The sequence below is a fragment of the Lycium barbarum genome, chromosome 11 (assembly GCF_019175385.1).
Source record: "Lycium barbarum isolate Lr01 chromosome 11, ASM1917538v2, whole genome shotgun sequence".
NCBI classification, from domain to species: domain Eukaryota; kingdom Viridiplantae; phylum Streptophyta; class Magnoliopsida; order Solanales; family Solanaceae; genus Lycium; species Lycium barbarum.
Genome location: NC_083347.1, coordinates 117,564,662 through 117,587,339, shown reverse-complemented (window position 1 = coordinate 117,587,339; position 22,678 = coordinate 117,564,662). Strand labels below are relative to the sequence as shown.

General features: G+C 34.9%; 1 protein-coding gene and 1 long non-coding RNA gene across 3 annotated transcripts; both read right to left on the bottom strand.

Moving 5' to 3' along the window:
- Nucleotides 1–1,248: 1,248 nt before the first annotated feature.
- On the bottom strand, nucleotides 1,249–3,389 carry LOC132617586 (uncharacterized). Its single transcript, XR_009573783.1, has 2 exons — nucleotides 2,883–3,389; nucleotides 1,249–1,773 (listed from the first exon to the last, which is right to left on the bottom strand). It is a non-coding gene; the product is annotated as an uncharacterized LOC132617586 (long non-coding RNA).
- An 11,104-nt stretch (nucleotides 3,390–14,493) lies between these two features.
- On the bottom strand, nucleotides 14,494–22,394 carry LOC132617950 (peroxisomal membrane protein PMP22-like). Of its 2 annotated transcripts, XM_060333014.1 has the most exons (7): nucleotides 22,206–22,392; nucleotides 18,032–18,130; nucleotides 16,978–17,079; nucleotides 16,146–16,221; nucleotides 15,065–15,135; nucleotides 14,886–14,971; nucleotides 14,494–14,774 (listed from the first exon to the last, which is right to left on the bottom strand). In XM_060333014.1, exons 1-7 carry the CDS (start codon nucleotides 22,275–22,277, stop codon nucleotides 14,723–14,725), a joined length of 558 nt encoding a protein of 185 aa, XP_060188997.1. In that variant the 5' UTR covers nucleotides 22,278–22,392; the 3' UTR covers nucleotides 14,494–14,722. The 2 variants fall into 2 exon arrangements, with proteins under 2 accessions (XP_060188997.1, XP_060188998.1); XM_060333015.1 differs by lacking the exon at nucleotides 14,886–14,971 and having other exon boundaries at nucleotides 22,206–22,394.
- Nucleotides 22,395–22,678: the final 284 nt, after the last annotated feature.

The window sequence follows — 22,678 nt, the reverse complement described above, 5'->3', positions numbered from 1 at the left end:
CAATTATTCCCTCTGTCTCGTAATAAGTGTCACCTTACTCAAATTTTTTTTATCTCATAATAAGTGTTATCCTAGGAAACCAAGACATAAATTGACTAATTTTTTCCTACTCTACCCTTAGACAAAAACTGACAAGTTAAAGTAACATCTAAATGATGATTGGATAAGCCACATAGTAACTTGGTATTGTTGGATTCCTAGTGTCAAAAGAATTACAACTTGTGTATGCTCTAATCAAGAGGAAAAAATAATTTATTTTTATTATATAGGGGTAATTTAGTAAACTTCACATTGCATTATTAATTTCTTATTATGCCCATTTTTTGCTAAGGTGACACTTATTATGGAACGAAAAAAGTAGTTTTTACACTATAAAAGTTCACAAAAAATTAAATTCACTAGGATTACTTTCAATTGCGGAGTCACCCTTTTCCAAGCAGCACTACAAAAGAAACCCCAATTACCAACAAAAAATTTAGTTGGTAAATTGATCAAATCGGTTGGCAAATTGAGTTACCAACCGAATGCCAACTGGTATTGATCCATTGCTAAAAGGCTCGATGGTAAATTTTTCCAACCAATTTTAAATTGTTGGTAAAATTACGAACTAAAAATCGGTTGGTAAACACCTGAAGAAGTTGTTGGTAACTTTTGAAACTTGGCCTTAAAATTTCCGATGGTAAATTCACTAACCAATAGTTGGTTGGTATATCGTTAGTACCTTTACTAACAAATAGAAAAAGAGTTAGTAAATTTGGTTCTTCATTATTCAGTTCCGTTGGTAATTTGCTGGTAACTATAGTAACGAAGATGAAGTGTTGTTGGTATTCCGTTAGCAACTACACTAATGGATAATAATTTGGTTGGCAAGTCCGATGGTAAATTTTTCAAAATACGTTGGTAATCGGTTAGCAAGTTTTGTTACGGAAATGGTATATTGGTAATTCGTTGGTAATTTACCAACAACTTTTGAATACGTTAGCAAGTATGGTTATGTATTTTTCTAAATTATGATAGTAATTGGTTAGTAATGTTAGTAACAGAAATCTTCCGTTATTAATCGTTTGGAAATTTACTAACTGATTGTTAGTTTGTTGGTAATGTATCATTCGAATTCAATATTTGGTTAGTAATTGATTGACAATGTGTTAGCAATATTACTAACTGAATAATAATTCGATAGTAAAAATTTTATTTTAAATATTTTTATTAATTTATAGCATTTAAAAATCTAAAAGAGCACCAAAATAAATCCAACAATATTAGTAGTCCTTTTATAAACCATAATTTGAATAACAATGCAATAGTCTAAGATAAAGAGTTAAAACTATTTAAATATAACCCGTATCCTTATTTAATTGATGACGCGTGTCTAAACTGATGTAGTATACAAGTGGACATTATAGGTAGGCTAGCAATGAGAACTGACATACAGGCTTGTAGAATCTTATCTACTTGCTTGTGCACCTATCGCTGCATTTCGTGTCTCATTTCTTGTCTTATTTCTTCTCTCATTTCTTGTCTCATCTTCTCTCATGTCATGCTTCATCTCATCCTTAATCTCTTGTAAACGGTATACAACGCATTCCTTCACCCGAACGGCAAAATCACGATCTTGAAGTCAAGAAGTCGAAGAGGATGATGCACCAACATTTCCTTGGAAAGCTGCCAAAGAAACAAGGTCATAAGTACATGCCTTCTTAACTCACCCACTTCATCCAAGTAAATTTGTGAAAACTCAATTGTTGGAGGCTCGGTGAATTAATCTGCAGGCTGACATGCAGATATGATTAAACACTACGGTATAGCGCTAAGCAATCATCAAGAAACAGTAAGAGAAGCAACAAAACTGACATATAGTGTTTTTGTGTGTGTCCATAACTAAAATAAAAAAGGCAGCCTATGTGTATAATTGGATATAGAACATCAACATTTCACAGAGGATATATATAATTGGAAAGACGTTTGCCATCTGATACAAGCAAATTAAAAAGTAAACCAGCTAAAACATCAGTCCAAGCAGATATAAAATATCATGATTTCCACAGAAGAGATGAAGATAAACTTGCAGTTTCTCTAGGGCAGATCAATCAAAGACTGCTGCTCCTTGGAAAAAGCACAGTCGTTCCTCACATAAAAAGATATAACTACTACGTATAGCAGAGGCGTTGGCACATTAAAGTCACAAGTGAAAATTTTAACCTCAAACACTTGTCTGACATGAGTCCTAAAAGAACCAGCAATGAAATGTGAGCGAACCAGCAAAATATCTAAATAACATTTATGTGGAGGTGTTCCTAATCTCCATTTATGCAAATTCCATTTCAGAAATAACCCAACTATAGCCCTTCAAGTTCTTATCAAAATATGCTTATAGGCAAAAGCTACGTGATACTATTTGAAACGATGTCTACTATAAGGAGTTCAACATCACAGAAAATAAGCAAGGAAATTCCTTTAGTACACACCAATAGTAATCGAACAGAGGTTGTATTAAACTTTAGGGAAGTCATTGCAAGCTTGTAGAGCCTACTAAAGAAATCTCAAAGACGGCTTTAAATTTCAACTTTTGTTTCAAAAGCAATATAATACCACATATGAAGTGCTTATAGGAATTAACCAAGAAAAATTATGTTAAACAATTCTCCTATCTAGGACACTGCAACTCTTTTAAAAACCGAGCAAAGAGCTAGAAGTCATATAATATCTACTTTACAAGCATTCTGTTCTAATTGTTCATGGAGATAAATAACTTTAAAGTCTTAAGGTGTCATCTTCTGATTTCACATTTTGTAAAAAAAAAAAAAATAAGAAATGATTAAGTGGTAAAGCATTCCCTTTATACAGTTTTTCCCAAGCGTATGAATACAAGTAATACTTACTTGAGTCTTTGTTGTCATCTGTCTAAGAAGACCACATACATCATAGTTCTCTTTAATTTCAGCTTTGTACCTTTAAAATCAAACTTAAAACTCAAGAAAATACTAGCTGATTCGTTTACAAATATTAAAAAAAAAGTTGACAGAATATTGCCCACTAGATTCTTCCCCTGGCTGAACTATAAAAGGTACTACTAAGGTTCACAACAAATTGTCACAACAAAGGTATTTGAATTATGCGTTTTCTTAAGTCAACTTCTCTTATATCTAAGAACACAGCTTATCTTATATCAATTTTTTTGGTGAACGAACAATATTACATGAGCAGGTGTTGTATTTACAACATTAGGCATTACTGTTCTGCCTCAAGCATAACCAAAAGGAACCATATCTTCTACACAACGAGATATGTTAAATTTCAAGCAAGTCTACTTCTGTAGAATAGGATAACATAAGTATCTAATACTAACTTAAAGTGTTAGTCTAGCATGTTAAATTGTATGTGCTAATAGATAATTAGATCTCTACTAATGTCATGTATCTAACATTTCCATCATATTGCAGTGTTTTGACGGGAAAACTACATACACCATACAACTGCGTCTTAATGGTCCAGTAAAAATACTAGTACTAGTGGATAACTAATAAAGTAATAAGTTAATAACCAAATCATTGTAATTAACATCGATTTATTTTGTAGTGTTAGTCTAACATGTCAGATTGAAACTACTAATAGATAGATTGCATCGCTCTAATGTCATGTATCTAACACTTTGATCGTATTGTTGCATTTTGATAGGAAGCTCGCATACATCGTACAACTGTGTTTTGATAGTCTAGTAAACTAGTACAAGTAGAGAAGTATAAGCAATAACTAAAATCCATTTTGATTAATGATCAGTTACTTGTGGTCCAAACATGTTCACTTTTCCAAACAACGAGGATGAGTGTGTCATGTATAATATTATAACGATGTACTTAATGTTTGGGGTAAACATGATGAGCGATTTAACACAAATCTAAGATAATTGAAAATGCTTGAAGTCACTTATATATGTGCTCTTAGACTTGTCGCCCACAAACTCATCATTCGCCTTTTCTTCAAAAGCTCGTGTGGACAAGGTGGTCATCCTAGTTCTTTAGCCTAAAATTAAAATCGCATCTACGACAATTAATACATAAGAAATGGCTTTGAAAATATTATAACTGGACTAAATAAAAATGGATATACCAGTCTTGCATACACCGGTGAGTGCAAGAGCCTCATGTATGGCCAAATCCTTGGCTACATTTCTCACTTAGTCAATCTCTTGAACATTGTGTAGATTTGGCCTTAAAAGCCTCAGTCTCCCAGTTAGGCTTCCAGCTCTCCCAAATAGATGACTTGCATAATCTAAGATGTACTGTAGCTTTCGATCTAAATTACTTCTAATTGCGGGCTCAATATAATGTCACTTTAAAGAACCAGATACAACACAATTTTTAGACAGTAAGTTTGAAAGTGGGTTGAAACTGAATAATGGCGCGGAGCCTATGAAATTGAGGTCTATGGTTTTGGCGGCATAGTTTTAACTTTTTCTTCTTTTTCTCTTTGGACACTTCCCAATTTATAGGACTTCTTCCGTTTTTTGATTTGGAGTATTTTGCATTTTTTTTTTATTCTTATATTATATTACTAGTATAAGTAACTAATCAGATGACTTATACATGTATTCTTGGTTATTAATTATTATGAAAATAGTTAAAATTTAATTGCACTTAATCATTTGTAGAAAATGATAAATTTTTAACTGCACTAAATTATTTGCTTGAACTAAAAAATACAAATTAAGTCCGAACAAAATTTTTAGAGTTCGGATATGCGATGGAATTAATATTAGTACTAGGATTTATAATCATTGGATGTTGTAAGCTAGTCAACCGGTTGACCCGGGACCAGTTTCGATTCTGGTTAGCAAACCAACCGGTTACCAATTTCCAAACCGTTCGCGCTTGACGGTTACCGGTTAACCAGTACTGGTTAGCCAGTCGGTTTGGCTCTAACCGACCCGGTTCCGGTACCCTTCTACCAAACCGGTAACCGGTTAGCCCAAAAATGATTTTATTTTTATTTTTATTTTTTTGCTTAATTACGTATTTTACACATAAATTAACACTATAGTTTATTAGTTGGTATATGTATATATAAGTTTTATATATATCCATAGGTTATAAGTATAAGAAACTCAAGATTGTATATTTTTAACTTAAGTATATTTATATATGTTCTGTATATGAGACTATAAGTGTGTGTATATATATACACACACATACATACATATATGTTTATATAAGTATAATATACATATGTTTAAGTTATATGTATTACTTAAGTTTATATATTTGCTAACAACTTATGAGTATTATAAAATCCAAGATTGTTTTTTTTTTTTTCTAAGTATATAACTTTCTATTTTATAGCTTAAGTATGTTCTAAGTATATTGTAGGTATATGTGTTTAACTTATATGTATTAGTTAAATTTTATATTTACTAATAACTTATGAGTATTATAAAATTCAAGATTGTGTATTTATAAATATAGTTATAACTTTCTATTTTATAATTTAAGTAGATGTATATTATAAGTATATTCTAAGTATATTGTAGGTATTTTCTTAACTCAATATTAGTAAGAATATGAACACAAGTAAATAGAAGAAAGCTCAATGAGCCATAATTTTTATTCATTAATGGATAACATTTATTTGCAAGTTGTAATTCTTTATAACTTACAAATAATACATGAGTTGCAACTAAGTAGTACAAGAATAAAATTACATTGTAAGCACCATTTTGCTAATTTCGTCTATATTATATTCATCCATTGGGATATCTTCCATGTCTTCAAATTGGTCCCCTTCACTTGCTATTAAAAGTTCAATCTCTTCCTCTTCGTCTTGCCTCTCCTCTAGCCTTTGGTTGCGTCGCTCCAATCGAATCCAATCGCGAATTCAACATAAATATTTTATTGATATACGATATCATATTGATAAAATAGTTTGACTGCTTATTGTAAATAGTAAAAATGATAATTTTACCTCTTTATCTGGTGTTGAATCGTTGACCTATCTAAGTATGCAAAGCTTTTTGGATTTGAAAAAAAAAAAGAAAAAGGAACAACTTTGCTGACAATTAGATATTTTTATTTTATCAGAAGAGTTCTCTGAATAGTTTGGTCTTACATTAGTTTAGGTATCTTTTTGGAATATGAATAAGGAAAAGAAGATAGGCTCATTACATTCATAGAAAAGATATGCAAATTTATGTTAAGTAATTGAGTGTGAGAACCAATTAAATCAAACGAGTCATTTTTCGCTCGGGAACGGATTATGGAATTTTGAAAGGGAATGGAAACACAATACACTTTTATGGGAAATCTACATGGTGTGGTAAACACTAGTAGGTAATTATATTTAGTAGCTATAGTTTAGATTAATTACATCATATAGCTAAGAGTAATATATTAAATACAATTAATAGCGACATATATATTTAAAGTAGAATACATTATTTTTATTATTTATAATTTTTTTTATCTTGACTGCTTCTGCTTTCTGCCATCGGAGCTCCGGCGAACGAGCTCTGGCCACAAACCAACGACAACACACCACTACTGCACGCTCGCTATTTGTTTGTTCTTCATCGCAATGCTCTGTTTTTTTTTTCTTTCTAGTTAGATTACAAATATTGACGACTAGTTTGAAATGCGAATCACTATTTGTTCATCGATTTTAGAAAAACATCTACTCTGTTTTTGCCTTTATTTCCTTGTCCCTGGTTCTTTGTAATATCTGGTTTATTACGACCAAAAGGAGTCGAAAAAGTCGTATGTGATAATCATGCAATAACACCACAAACACGCCGGAGCAATGACGGAGCTCCAGATCTATAGCTTCCACTGTATCCGACTCCGTCCGCCAACCACGGCAGCACATAAGGGCTATTGTTGTTATGAAATTTCCAGTAGATCTGGCCGAAAATCGTCTTCCGACAACCACGGCAGCGCATAAGGGCTGTTGTTGTTGTTGTGAAATTTTCGGCAGATCTGGCCAGAACTAGTGGTTGGTGTTATTGTATTCACGAATTCGGCGATTGTATTCATTTTTTTTGAGTTTTTTTTGTTAAATTTTTAGATGTTATTCATTTTTTTAAGGTGAATTTGTTAATTTTTGGTGTATCTATGTTTTTATGTATTCAGTGTTTGGAGGTGTATTTTGAAGGATATTTTTTTGTATACAATCGATTTTAAATATAATAAAGTGAATGCAGTGTAAAAGTAGCTACAAATGAATACAGTTGAGTTGAATACATTTGACTTGAATACAACTTAGTTGAATACATCTGACTTGAATACAGCTTAGTTGAATACATTGAAATCTGACTTCAATACAGCAAAATCTAACTTGAATACAGCGAAATCTGACTCAGCCAGATTTTGAATACAATCTACTATAGCGCGTGAATACAATCTACTGTAGCTACGAAATGTAATTAGCAAAAGTTTAGCTATGCCTAAAAAAAACCCCTAAAATGTAGTCATTCCAACTTTTATTAAGTGGTTTATTAGATAATCGAAAATAGAGGATCTTGAATACCAATCAAAATTCATCAGAACTCTGTGTGGGGGGGGAGGGGGTGGGGGTGGGGGTGGGGGTGTTATTGAACAACGTGAAAAAGTCGTTCTCGGTTACCGAAAGGAGATACACAAGTCGAGCAATTTTGAGAGAATGAATACTATGAGATAAATAGAGAAAAATATTGAGTTTGATTGATTGATCAATTTATAAGACTTTGAAACAATTAGAAAATCGCAAAAAAAAAAAATGATTCAGTTTGAACAACAAATGACGATTAATGAAGTCCGATAACAGGCTTTCAAACAAGCCTTATGAGGAGATATAGGAATCCTATATCTGAATAGTTGTTTGAACAACAAGTTTCAAAATTTACGTATCTTTAGTGCCAATATTGGCATATTGTGAATAATAATAAAAAGAATTGATTAGTGTTACATACCCCTTGGGGTGCGGACCATCCTCGAACCCTACTAACGCGAGATGTTTTGTGCACCGGCCTGGAAAAAAATTTGATTAGTCTTTCATATGTATTATTTTATTTTTCAAAATAGAATTAAGAAAGAATCATGGCAACATAGAAATTTTACCACTAAATGCTAAATTCCTTGAAAAATATCAATTGATTTAGAATCCATCATTAAGTTTACCATTAAAAGTTAAATTCATCGAAAAATATCAATTGATTTTACATAGAAATTTACTAACCGTTTCAGCATCAGTTGGTGATTTACCAACCAATTTAACCTCTCGGTTGGTAAATTTGCCAACTGTTCCAATATCAGTTGGTAATTTAGTAATTTAGCAACGAATTTGATCTCAGTTGGTAGCAATTACTAACTGAATATTCAATTGTATGTAATATTACCAACTAAAGATGGATCTGTTCGCAAATTTTACTAATGGATTAATAATCGGTTGTTATATTACCAACTAATTCGAATATGTTAGTAATTTACAAACCACAATCTTGATTTGTTGGTAAATATTTCCAACCGATTGAACATTTGTTGGCAAGTTTACCAACAAATAACAATCCCTTAGTAATTTATTAATGCATTTCTAATTGGTTGGTAAATTAGCAACAAAACCCTATCGTTGGTAAATGGTTGGTTGGTAATTCGTTGGTAATCTGTTAATAAACTATACTCCATTTTTTCTATCATATTTACCAACCGAAATATACTCGGTTGGTAATATTACCAATGAAAGATGTTTGTTGGTAATATTTCGGTTGGCAATCCGTTAGTAGGGAGTTGCTAAATTTGGCGCCATTTTTTCCCGCTATATTTACCAACTAAATTATTTAGTTAGTAAAATTTTGGTTGGTAATCCATTAGGAATCCGTTGCTAAATTCTGAAAAACAATTCTGTTACAAATTTGTTAGTAATTTGTTGCTAATTTACTAACAGATTTGAATTGTTAGTAAAATCGGTTGGCAATTCAGAGTTTTCTTGTGGTGCAGCGTCATTGGTGGATGCCTAAGGAATATAGTCAAGAAGACCTTGATAGGGTGGCTAAATAAATAAGGATTGACATGTGATTATTGTTAGGATTTGAATCCCAAATCCGACCTTTGTAAGCAGGTTCCCAGGAAAGATTGGAGGGTCACAGCTGGACCACTTAAATACCAACCTCCTTAGACAGAACCTACTTACACCGTGATGTAAGCAAAGAATAAATAACACACACAGATTTATAGTGGTTCACCCTCAATGTGAGAGCTACGTCCACGTTGCTGCTGCAGATTTTATTAAAGAAGAAATATTACAAGTGTTTACAACACTCAACCTCACAACCCCAATGCCAATTACACTCAAGAATTTTTACTAAAAATTCTCTCAAAGACTTCTCTTACTTAAGCCTTTCACTAAGAGTATTTCTCTTAGATTTTTCTCTCTATGGGATGTGTTGTCTTCTTCAATTTTTGGTGTGTCTAGCAAATGAGAAAGCTTCCCTATTTATAGGTATGAGATGAACCTATTGATGTCATTAGTGACTCAAGCAAGCACTTGACAATTTTCCAAAGACAAGGAAGATGTTTTCTTCCTCAAAACAAGGGAAGTGTTTTCTTCCCTAAAATAAGGGAGGTGTTTTCTTCCTCAAAATAAGGGGATGGACCCAACAAATCTCCCACTTGAAGACTAATTTTAATTTGTCTTCACACTTAGATCAATGCAGCAGCTCTTTCCTAGTTTCATACTTCGTGCAGGCCAACTGAAGCTGAGCATAGCTTCAGTTTGTCTATCGTCACTGCCTTTGTCAGCATGTCTGCTGGATTCTGACTCCCTGCGATCTTCTCAAGCACTAGCGCTCCATCTTCCAAAGTTGATCTAATGAAATGGTACCGGAGTTGTATATGCTTCGTTCGAGCATGGTAGACCGGGTTCTTTGCCAAATGAATGGCTTTGGCTATCACAATATAGCACACTTCCCTCGTGGTCCTGATCCAATTCCCGCAGAAAAGATAGTAGCCACATCATTTCCTTTGTGGCCTCCGTCACAGCAACGTACTCAGCCTCACAACTAGAGAGAGCTACTATCTTTTGCAACTTGGAAACCCAAGAGATTGCAGTACCTCCGAAGGTGTAAACATACCCGGATGTGCTCTTTCTGCTATCAACATCTCCACCGTTGTCAGCATCAACATACCCTTGCAATCCTGTTTTTGATTTTCAAAAATACAGAGCTGAACTCGAGCTGCCTTTCAGATATCTGAATATCCACTTCACAGCCTCCCAATGTTGCTTTCCCGGATTGCTCATAAATCGGCTGACAACTCCGACTGCATGTGCAATGTTTGGCCTTGTACATATCATTGCATACATAAGACTACCGATTGCAGATGCATAAGGTATCTTGTTCATCTGCTTCTTCTCATCCTCGGTTGTCGGCGACTGATCCTTTGACAACCGAAAGTGTCCAGCCAAGGGAGTGCTGACTGGCTTGGCATCATGCATGTTGAACCTTTTGATAACTTTCCTCACATATTCTTCTTGTGAGAGTTTGATGCCCTCCTTGCTTCGATCGATTCTCATCCCAAGGATTTGCTTTGCAACTCCCAAATCCTTCATTGCAAACTCTTCCGATAACCCTTTTTTCAACCGATCAACCTCCTGTAGGTTTTCTCCTACGATTAGCATGTCGTCGACATAGAGTACCAGTATCATGTACGAGTCTTCAAATTTCTTGAAGTAAAAACAGTGATCTGCCTCGCACCTTGAAAAATCAGCTTTCTTCATAAAGCTGTCAAACTTTAAATACCACTGTCTTGGAGCCTGTTTTAGTCCGTACAGACTATTTTGAAGTTTGCACACCAGATTCTCCTTTCCTTTGACTTTGAATCCCTCCGGCTGTCGCATGTAGATTTCCTCGTCTAGATCACCGTGAAGAAATGCAGTTTTCACGTTCATCTGTTGCAGATGTGGATTTTCCTTTGCTACCAGTCCAAGAATAGTTCTGATAGTCACCATCTTGACTACGGGAGAGAAGATCTCCGTATAGTCGATGCCTTCTTTCTGTTGAAATCCCTTTGCAACCAGCCTTGCTTTATAACACTTGCTTCCATTGGGTTCTTCCTTTATCCAATAAACCCATTTGTTTTGCAATGCTCTCTTATCCTTTGGCAACTCGGCTAATTCCCATGTATGATTTGCTGATAGTGAATCCATCTCATCTTTCATTACCAGCTCCCACTTGGTCGATTCATCGACTTGCATTGCTTCTTCATAACATTCCGGCTCCCCTCTATCAGTGAGTAGAATGTAGTTGAGGGATGGAGAGTACCTATGAATCGGATACCTGATCCTGGATGATCTACGTAGTTCTGTGATTGGCGTCTGCTTATTTGTTTCAGAATCGGCACTTTCATCAGCACCTTCTTGAATTGTTTGTTCCTCTGCCTCGGTTGTACCTGGCTGCGGCTCAGGTGTCGGGAAGTCCCTCAAATCGACTATTTCCAATTCCTTGTCCTGACATTCTGAATTTTTTTGCAACTTGTCTTTGTACAGTACCTCTTCGTTGAAGACAACATTCCTGCTTCGGATGATCTTCCGATTTTGTTCATCCCAAAATCGGTAACCAAGCTCGGTGTCACCATAGCCAATAAAGTAACACTTCTTTGATTTTGGACCAAGCTTTCTTCTAGCCGTATCATTATTATGAACATATGATAAGCAGCCGAACACCTTCAGAAATGAATGATTTACCTTTTTGCCACTCCAGACTTCTTCTGGAATTCTGAAATCCAAGTGAACTGACGGTCCTCGGTTAATTAAGAAGGCCGCGGTATTGACTGCATCTGCCCAGAATGTCTTGGGCAGTCCAGAGTGTATTCTCATACTCCGAGCACGCTCGTTCAACGTTCAGTTCATTCTTTCGGCTATTCCATTTTGTTGCGGTGTTCCAGGAATAGTCTTTATCATCTTGATCCCATTATCGGCACAGTACCGTTTGAAATCACCATTAGTGTATTCTCCGCTGTTTTCGGACCTCAAACACTTCAACTTGAGGTTTGTTTCATTCTCAACCATGGCTTTTCATCTTTTGAATACACTAAACACATGGGATTTATTTTTCATAAAGTAAACCCACACCTTCCTGGTTGAATCATCAATAAAGGTCACGTAGTAGTGTGATCCTCCAAGAGAGGGGACAGTGGTAGGTCCCCACACGTCTGTGTGCACCAATTCCAGCTTTTCGACCTTCAACTCCCTGCCTGCATTTGAGAAGCTTACTCGTTTTTGTTTTCCGAGAATGCAGCTCTCATACGTATGAAGGTCCACCGTCTTCAGCTCCGGAATTAAGCCATTTGTCACCAACAAATTCATCCCCTTCTAGCTGATATGTCCCAGCTGACAATGCCACAAATCTGTCTTCTTTGTGTTGTCAACCACAGCAACAGTATCACGACAGCTAGTCGTCATGTAGAGAGTGCCAATCTTCTTTCCTCGGCCAACTACCATAGCACCTTTCGCCATCTTCCAAGACCCATTACCAAAGTTGAGATCATATCCCTCATCATCAAGCTGACCTACTGAGATCAGGTTTCGCATCAGCTTTGGAACATGTCTAACTTTTGTAATCTTCCACGAGGATCCATTTGACATCTTCAAATTAATGTCTCCCGTGCCAACAACGTCTAGCGGCTCTCCATCGACTAAATAACCTTTGCCGAGATTCCCAGCCACGTAGTTTGTCATTATATCATGATGTGGGGTGGTATGAAAGGACGCTCCTGAGTCAAGCACCCAAGAGTCTATCGGGCTGTCAACCGATAGCAACAACGCATCGCCAATGTCTTCCGTAGCAGCGTTGATTCCAGCCCCCTTGTTGTCCTCCTTCTTTGGCGCCCTGCAGTTCTTCTTGAAGTGACCTGGTTTTCCACAGTTCCAACACTCTAAGTGTTCGTCCTGGTCTGGATTGACCCCTGCCATTCCTTGACTTCGATCTGCCCCTATTTCGGTTGTAGTTTCTGTCATAATTTCTGCTTCTGTTTTCAACATTAAAAGCAGAACTCGTCGATGCCTCTCCAGAATCTTTCCTGCGCACCTCCTCAGCAAGGATACGATCCCTAACATCGTTGAACTTTAGTTTGTCACTGCCGACAGAATTACTAACCGCTGCTCTCATTGGCTCCCAGATATTTGGTAGGGATGCCAATAAAATTAGAGCTTGTACTTCATCATCGAAATCAATTTTTACCGATGACAATTGATTTACAATGGTATTGAATTCATTTATGTGTGCAGCAACATGAGCATTTTCCATCATCTTTAGATGAAATAGTTTCTTCATGAGAAATACCTTATTATTTACCGAAGGTTTCTCATACATAACAGACAATACCTTCATCATATCTACAGTGGTCTTCTCCTTTGCCACGTTGTGAGCAACGTTCTTCGACAGCGTTAGCCGAATGACTCCCAGAACTTGTCTGTCGAGGAGATCCCAATCTGCTTGTTTCATCTCCTCTGGTTTCAGACTCAGAGGTTCATGAAGCTTTCTGCCATATAAATAATCTTCAATTTGCATTCTCCAGAACGCAAAATCTGTACCATCGAATTTACCGATGCCGTGCGTCGTACCATCTTCGCCTCCCATCGTTTCTAAATCACAACACAACCTGTTGCTCTGATACCAGTTGTTAGGATTTGAATCCCAATCCGACCTTTGTAAGCAGGTTCCCAGGAAAGATTGGAGGGTCACAGCTGGACCACTTAAATACCAACCTCCTTAGACAGAACCTACTTACGTCATGATGTAAGCAAAGAATAAATAACACACACAGATTTATAGTGGTTCACCCTCAATGTGAGAGCTACGTCCACGTTGCTGCTGCAGATCTTATTAAAGAAGAAATATTACAAGTGTTTACAACACTCAACCTCACAACCCCAATCCCAATTACACTCAAGAATTTTTACTAAAAAATCTCTCAAAGACTTCTCTTACTTAAGCCTTTCACTAAGAGTATTTCTCTTAGATTTTTCTCTCTATGAGATGTGTTGTCTTCTTCAATTTTTGGTGTGTCTAGCAAATGAGAAAGTTTCCCTATTTATAGGTATGAGATGAACCTATTGATGTCATTAGTGACTCAAGCAAGCACTTGACAATTTTCCAAAGACAAGGAAGATGTTTTCTTCCTCAAAACAAGGGAAGTGTTTTCTTCCCTAAAATAAGGGAGGTGTTTTCTTCCTCAAAATAAGGGGATGGACCCACCAATTATGACAACCCATTTGTTCTCACCATCTCATTTGGGGAGTCACAATAAAACAAATGACACTGTGATTCCTTTGTCCAAGAGACTCTAGCACATCATTGCGTAATAGAGTACCTACAATCTTTCATTAGTACAATTATCGAATAGTGGATAATTTTACAAATAACGGTTTAAGAAGATCAAATTGAGTGATTCTCTTATCCAGGAGACCATAGCACGTCATTGGGTACCTGCAATCTCCTATCAATACGAGTGGTAATTAATAAAACGCCAATCATCAACTAAAATGGTGCTCTATGACCACCAACCTTTTAGTTAAAAGATGTCCTAATGTATTCAAGAAAATAAAAACCCAAAGAAAGAAAGATAAAAATACAACAGACTAAGAACAGAGAAAACGAGCAATGTCTCGTATAGGTTAGGCGGAGCTTAAAGAAGCAAATGCCTTATTATCTTTGAACTACGCATGAACATTTTGCCATGTCCAATTTGCAACTTTGAGACTTTCAAGCTTTCTTTAATGCCATCGATCTTGCACGTAGATTCAAGAAAATTCCCCTACAAATTGAAAACGGAAAGGAAATATCAATGATTTCACAAAATCATTGAGGTGGGAATGAATTTGAACATATGATCAGAACCATTAACAAGTAGATAAATGTAGCATACCAGCCACATGCCACAATGCTGTGAAAGATCACTCGGAACTGCAGTGGCATGTACTGGTGATTAATCCAACCCACAACGGGCCAAAACTGTGTAGTTTTGAATGATTGATACAGTTATAATTCACTATAGGATTAGAATAACAAACTTTGGTTTTGAAAAAGAAGGGGAATTTGACAAACCGTCCAAGACGTATACTGCACTTTTGGATATTCCCTCTTAATATTAGACTTCACCTGGATCCAAGGTCTACCTGTACATAATAAAGATTCCATCAGCCCAATGCTTTGTTCTGTGTACGTATGATTACACTTTTTTTTCTAATGACAGTAGTGTCCACCGCCTCGACTGTTCCACCGGATACCTGCTACCTTCCACCAGCACATGTACCGTGTCAATTTGCCCACCAAGACTTAGGTAGATAGGAAGAAATCATTTTGTTTACTTCTCTTGGATGAAGTATTGATCATCTATTTCCAATAGTTAATACAATTAGAGGGAAAACCAAACAACTAATAACTCCCTCCTTTTTAACTTCCCCTCCTCTCCCTCTTTCAACATTACTAAAAAGCATATATACTCAATTAGTTAGAAAATGTCCATATTAAAGCCAAGCAAACTATTACTTCTTTTGAACAAGAATTTATTTTCAGGGTATTTCCTAGAATAAAGAAAATATAAATGAACTTCAGAGAAATAAAAACAGTTTCAAACAGCTTGGTACTTTGATCAAAGAGTGCACACCTTAAAGAATTTATACAGTGAGAAAGATTTGGACATGTAAAATCAGCAAGATCGAAAAGTGTTTCTGTATGTATATATAGATCTTGAAACAACAATTTAGTTATATTGATTTTTTCCTGATAACTGAAAGATTTTTGTTGGAATTAAACATGAAATTTACAAAATTTTATTTAACTGGGATTCTGCTAAAGCTTTAATCTTTTGTTTCCTGTTTTCTTCATTGTGATTTGTGAATGCAACAATTATTTCTTGCAGCCTTAATTTTTCGTAACATATAAAAAGCTGTAGTGCTTCAGAGTGCATTTGACTTCTCAAGAAACAAAATTCCAATTTAATTACTTAATGACCTTGACAAAATTTGAGATTCTGATTCATGCAGTCTGAGTCAGTAATTTAGGTTCTAATTGTCGTAAACTCAATCTATCTATTCGTGTACTTAGTGGCAGAAGCATCATCTAATCTGTGAAACAGTTAAAGTTGCTAACATGAAATACAGTTGTAGCTTGGGATAAGACTCACTTTCGATAACTAATCCATAGTAAATCATGAAAAGCAAGTTATTCCAAGGCGAAGATGTCACTTGTTCCAGAACCACCTGAAACAATTAAAATACAAATTGAAATAATCAAAATGAACAACTAATCTGGTCATTGCTCTTCTTCTGTTTTCTCCAACTGGAAATACTGTTTGACCAAAATGTTACACCCTTCTTCCCTTATTATGTGAAGGTGGTTTGACTAGGCACGGGTTTAAGAAATAAAGAAAGACTTTTAAAACTTATGGTCTAAAATAAGCTAAAGATATTTATATGGAGCCCGTTTGGATTGGCTTATAAGTTGCTTATAAGCTGGTTTCAACTTTTTTGAGTGTTTGGATGGTCAGCTTAAAGTCATTTTGTGCATAAAATAAGCCTAAAAATAATTGGGCCCGTTTGATTTAGCTATACAACTTATAAGCCAAAAAAAATAAGTTAGTCTACCCCAACTTTTTTTTTTTTGGCTTATAAGCTGGAAGCTGCTTATTTTAAGCTCATCCAAAGAGGCTCATTGCTATAAATCATCTAAGAGTAAAATGGGTATTTTAAAGTTAAATTTTTACTAAATACAAAACGGTGTCATTTTTTTTGGACTGACTAAAAAGGAAAGAGTGTCACATAAATTTGGACGGTGGGAGTAAAATATATAGCAGAGTTTTATCATTGATCAAGAATGAAAATTATCTATTAACAGGAAAAAAGAAAGGATGGGACATAAAAGGATGTCGATGGGAGCTAGTAAGTACAAGATGAATGCGGAACTTCATTTCCAGATACTTATTGTAAATTACCCAAAGAAGAAGGGTTTCTGTTTACCTTTTTTGCAACAGTTGTTGTGTCTTTCTTCCCCTTGAAAAGTTTGTCCAGCAATATGTGAAAAAAATGCCCGAACGGTCCAAGATAGGCAAAGCCAAAAAGCTGCATGTAGTTATGTTAGCAACAACAACAACAAACCCAATGTGATCCCACAAGTGTGGGGTCTGGAGAGGGTAGGATGTACACAGACCTTACCCCTACCTATGTGAGGTAGAGAGGCTGTTTCCGGTAGACCCTCGGCTCAAAAAAAGTACCTGGCACAGTAATGTCAGAAAAGAAAAAGCTAAATAACAAGATACAAAATAATAGTGGCAATAGATGGTAATACACATCAAGGAATAAGAAACTACGCGATAACTGAATACTACTACTAAAGGATAAATAGGAGAGGAGGAGACATGTAGTTATTTTAGCAGTCAATAGCAATTCCAGATAGCAACTTATATATGTTAAGCAAAGGAATATATTCAAAGCATACATAATTCTGATAATAAGTGTCATTTGAGAAGTCTTGTCATAGCATTACAACTGTAGTAAGCCTTTGCAGCTCATACTCAAATCATTTCAACAAAAAATACTTTTGCAAAAGTTATAAGATTCTTATTTTTCAATATTCAACATCAATATACTTAAATCAAACTCTCCAAAACCGGAAAAAGGGTTCATGAGACCATCAACATTAAGTGTGGCAAAAGAAGTCATCAAGCTTTTACGATCAAATTCTGCCGAAATATACTAGAAGTTTTCTCTTTTGTGAATTAATTTCAGAACAGTCTTCAGAAAATGTGAGTAAATTATGAGATGAACATTGATGACAATCCTATCAGCATATATTGACTGGGTGTCTTTTGTAGAAAACCATACATGTGTAGGACATGTGTAGGCTTTCGACATTTTTTATACGTCTCATAGACAGAGTTTCTCCCACAATGAAGTTAATAAAAGTTGAACACATGTGACAAAGCTTTCAGATTTCCACAACACACACACAAAAAGGAAAGGGGGGGAAAATATGCAAACAGGCATGTTAAAAAGGAAGCTATGAAAATGGTACCACTTTCAGAAGAAGGCGTCTAATTTGAAGCCTCTTAATGCCAGTAATCTTCTGAGACACTATATCACTGACCGCTGACAAAACTGCAGCTGTTATCGCCTGCAAGTATAAATTGCAAAATTTAGAAACTACAAAAATAAAATCATTGTACCAATCAAGCTAAAACCTTTAAACACAACACACCTACATCAACTTGGATCAACTACGTCTCAATCCCCAACTAGTTAAAGTCAACTAGTGAAACTTCTATATTCGTTCTGTTCGATTCAGGTAAATTAACACCCCCCCCCTCCCCCCCCCCCCAACACACACACATAGCCGGTGATATGATGAACCTCATATTCATTACGCCTAACGCCAATATAAGGCATCCGAATTCATCATAGTTAAACTATTTAGTTTTTTTAAAGGTGGCATCCAGACCAATTTATGCACACTTCAACTAATCCATCGGGTACTTGCCACTTCCTCATTAGTACACATATTAGGCAACTCTGTCCACCAAGATTTAGACCAATAGAACGAAATCACCTATTTCTTGTGTCTCCGCTATGATATGAACTGTCATTTACCATGAACAATTCCAACTTCTATTGACTGCTCGGCCACACTATTGGGTGCCATGTAGTCATACTATATTTAAGCTAGTCTCAGGTTACCACCTAACAACTCCTTTACCCGAACCTGAAATCGAGTATGATTTGCAAAACTTAGCAAAACTTATATAAGTAGAGTTAAAACCAACACTCACTAAACTTTTAAAAAAATAATACTATCTTCGTCCCAATTTATGTGATACTCTTTTCTTTTTGGTATGTCCTAAAAAGACATATTTTATATGGATAATAGCACTTTTGGTCCCTCAATTATTAATAAATTCTAATTTTAGTCCTTGTGATTTTCAACAAAGCACATTTAACCTCCAATTAATTGAATTTGTGTTTTGGTCCTTTACAATACATTATATTTGAAATATTTTTACAATTATATATTTGTCAAACATGGAATAATAGTACCAGCTAAACATAACACATGGATAATTAAGTGGTTCAAACAGTTGGTAATCATGGTTAATTTTGAATATTTACATGCAAAAGGATTAAAAGTGCACATTTCAATTAGAATGTGCTTAGTCAAATATCAATAATTAAACTTAGAATTTATCAATAATTAAGGGACCAAAAGTCTTATTAACCTTATTCTTATTTTTAGTATAGTACTCCCTCCGGATCAAAAAAGAGTCCACTTAGTCATTTGCACGCCCCTTAAGAAAACACTAACTCCTAGACAAAAATAGGTTATTTGACTAAACTACCCCTAATTAAATAGACATTGAAATTTGATCATATAACACTTATAGCCTGTTTGGCCAAGCTTATTTTTCCCCTAAAAGTACTTATTTTTTCAATAAGTACTTATTTTAAAAAAAGTAAAGTGTTTGGCCAAGCTTTTGGGAGAAAATAAGTGCTTTTGGGGAGTAGCAGAAGCAGTTTTTCAGAAGCTAAAAAAATAGTTTTTGCCCAAAAGTACTTTTTTGAAAAGTACTTTTGAGAAAAATACACTTAGAAGCACTTTTTAAAAGCTTGGTCAAACACTAATTGCTTCTCAAAAGTACTTTTTAAATTAATTGGCCAAACACAAACTGCTTTTAGCCAAAAATACTTTTTCGAAAAGTACTTTTGAAAAAAAGTATTTTTTAAAATAAGTTGTTTTTATAAGCTTGGCCAAACAGACTATTAATAGGGGTAAATATGGAAGCATAAGGTTAATTCTTTATTGATTTGATAAGTGGACACTTTTTTTGACCCAAAAACAAAAAAAAGACTAAGTGAACATTTTTTTTTATCCGGAGAGAGTAACGATTTAACTTTAAAATGCTGCTTATTTTTTTTAGCCACAGAAATATTCATAACTTATTCTAGATCACAAATTTCAAAAAAATCTTTGTTACTTTTCTAAATTTAGTGTCCAGTCAAACGCCTGTCACATTCATTGAAAAGGAGGGAGTGGGGAAGCTTAAATCTCAGTTGTTAAATGGCAACTTCTCGACACATAAAAAATCACCAACATCATAAATTGAACTAACATCTTGAAATAATCAAAACCCACTTCACAAATCAGATAAAATTAACCATACAAAGAAAGATTAGTCAAAAAAATTGCAGAAAGTGAGAAAAAAGATGAGACCTTTGTTCTTAAAGGGTGTTGCTGAAGTTGTATCAAGTATTTTTGCAACCCCTTTTTTGCAATTGACCCCCTTTTTTTTTTTGCTGTTCTTCTTTCAGTTCACTAACTGTGAGAAAGAAGAAAAAATTGAACTTTTTTGTTGAATTTCAGTGTTCCACGGTTTGGTTTCAGCTAAATATCTAGTGGGAAGAATATTGTGTTATAGTATGTGGAACCCATTTGGACCATGTAATTTCAATTTGGATGTACGTAATATGCTCGGGGGAAAGATTAAGTGAAAATTACGCATATGTAGCAATCTATATTTATGATATATGTCTGTCATTTTAAAAATTAGGAACATAGCTATATTTTGGGTTTTGTAGCAAAAACGCAACACATGCGTAACAGTATGCAGATACAGCTCTTTCGTGACTTTAGCTAATATAGTAGTGTTGATATAGCCAGAGGCGGAGTCAGAATTTTGACGTAGAGGAGGCACCAATGACCACTGCCTTAATATAAATACAACAACAACAACAACAACAACAACAACCCAGTGAAATCCCACATCGTGGGGTCTGGGGAGGGTAGAGTGTACGCAGACCTGACTCCTATCAAGGTAGGACGGCTGTTTCCGAAAGACCCCCGGCTCAATAAAAGCATAAAAAGAAGTCAGATAAGGTTAAGAGATTCGGATAAGAGATTTAAAGCGATATGGAAATGAAATAATGCAAGCGACACAGATAACACATGATAATCAGAGCATAGGAAATAACAGATAATAGCAGAAATCGGAGCAGATGACAAAAGAAATCCAAAAAAATCCGAGGTTGAAAAACCCGACTTTTGTTGATTTGGTTTGGCTTATAGATTAAAAAACCCGACACAATTGGTGTGATTTGATATTTGAAGAAGCCGAACAACCCGGTCTATGTACACCCCTAAATAGAGGTGGATCCAGAAATTTAATTTGATGGCTCAATCTTTAGGTTCTTCCCGCTAAATCCATTACACTTTCGAGATTATGGGTTTATAATATGTAATTTATTACTCCATCCGTCCCATAATAAGTGTCACCTTAGCAAACAACACTCATATTAAGAAATCAATAATGCAATGTAAAATTTACCAAATTACCCCTATATAATAAAAATAAATTACTTTTTCCTCTTGATTAGAGCATGCACAAGTAGTAAACCTTTTGATATTGAGAATCCAACAATACCAAGTTACCATGTGACTTTTCTAATCATCATTTAGCTGATACTTTAACTTGTCAATTTTTGTTTAAGGATAGAATTGAAAAAAACTAGTCAATTTATGTCTTGATATAAATATGTCACTTATTATGTGACAGGTTGGCATGTAACTCTTTGAAAACTTAATAATTATGCTAAGTTATTAGTAAAGTAGTAGTATAAAGTATAAACTTCAAAATTGGAAGAAACGAAAATATGTTTAGAACAGAAACAAAACAAACTCAACAAAAAATAGAAATAAAGGTGCTGCAAGCGAGACTCGAGCCTAGGTGTCATATAAGGACCTAAGGGGCACAACAACCAAATGCACCAAAACAATGGATATCTCTTAGGGGTCTTTTTAAATACATATACACTCTTTAAGGAATATACACCATATATGTACAGGGTATTCCCAAGGTTAGGGGGACACGTGAGCCCCTCCTAATAGGGTGGGTCCGCCCCCGGATACAACTTATACCCGCCTGATACAGCTGATACAATTGATACCTGCCTAATATAGCTCTTCCGCTTGATATAGCAACCATAGATATGTTTCGTAAATACATAAACTGTAGCTACGTTTCGTAATTGCGCTCTAAACTATAGCTATTTGCGGAATTTTCTTAAATTACCCACGTCATAAATTGAACTAACAGCTCGAAATATTCAAACCCACTTCACAAATCAGACAAAATTAAGCATAGAAAGAACGATTATTAAAAAAAAATGTAGAAAGTGAAAGAAAAAAAAATAATAAGAATTACCTTTGTTCTTAAAGGGTGTTGTTGAAGTTGTACCAAGTATTTTTGCAACACATTTTTCGCAATTGACCCCATCTTTTTCTCTTTTTTTTTTTTTTTTTTTTTTTTTTTTGCTGTTCTTCTTCAGTTAAATCAACTGTGAGAAAGAAGAAAAAATTGATCTCATTTGTTGAGTTTCAGTTTTCCACGGTTTGGTTTCAGCTAAATATTTAGAGGGAAGAATAGTTTGTTATAGTATGTGGGACCTATTTGGACCATGTAATTTCAATTTGGATTTCTCTTCATCTGAATTTATTAGATATCTTTCCGATTTTGAGAGTCAAAAGAGTTTTTTTACTGCAATTTTTTGATATGCCTTATAAATACTTTGTATTGTTAGTTATTTTTTGATTTGTAGTACTTTTTACATAGTCTCCTAATATTGAAATTTTATTTTAAAAAAAATTAAAGATCTCATGTTCAAATTTACGATCAAA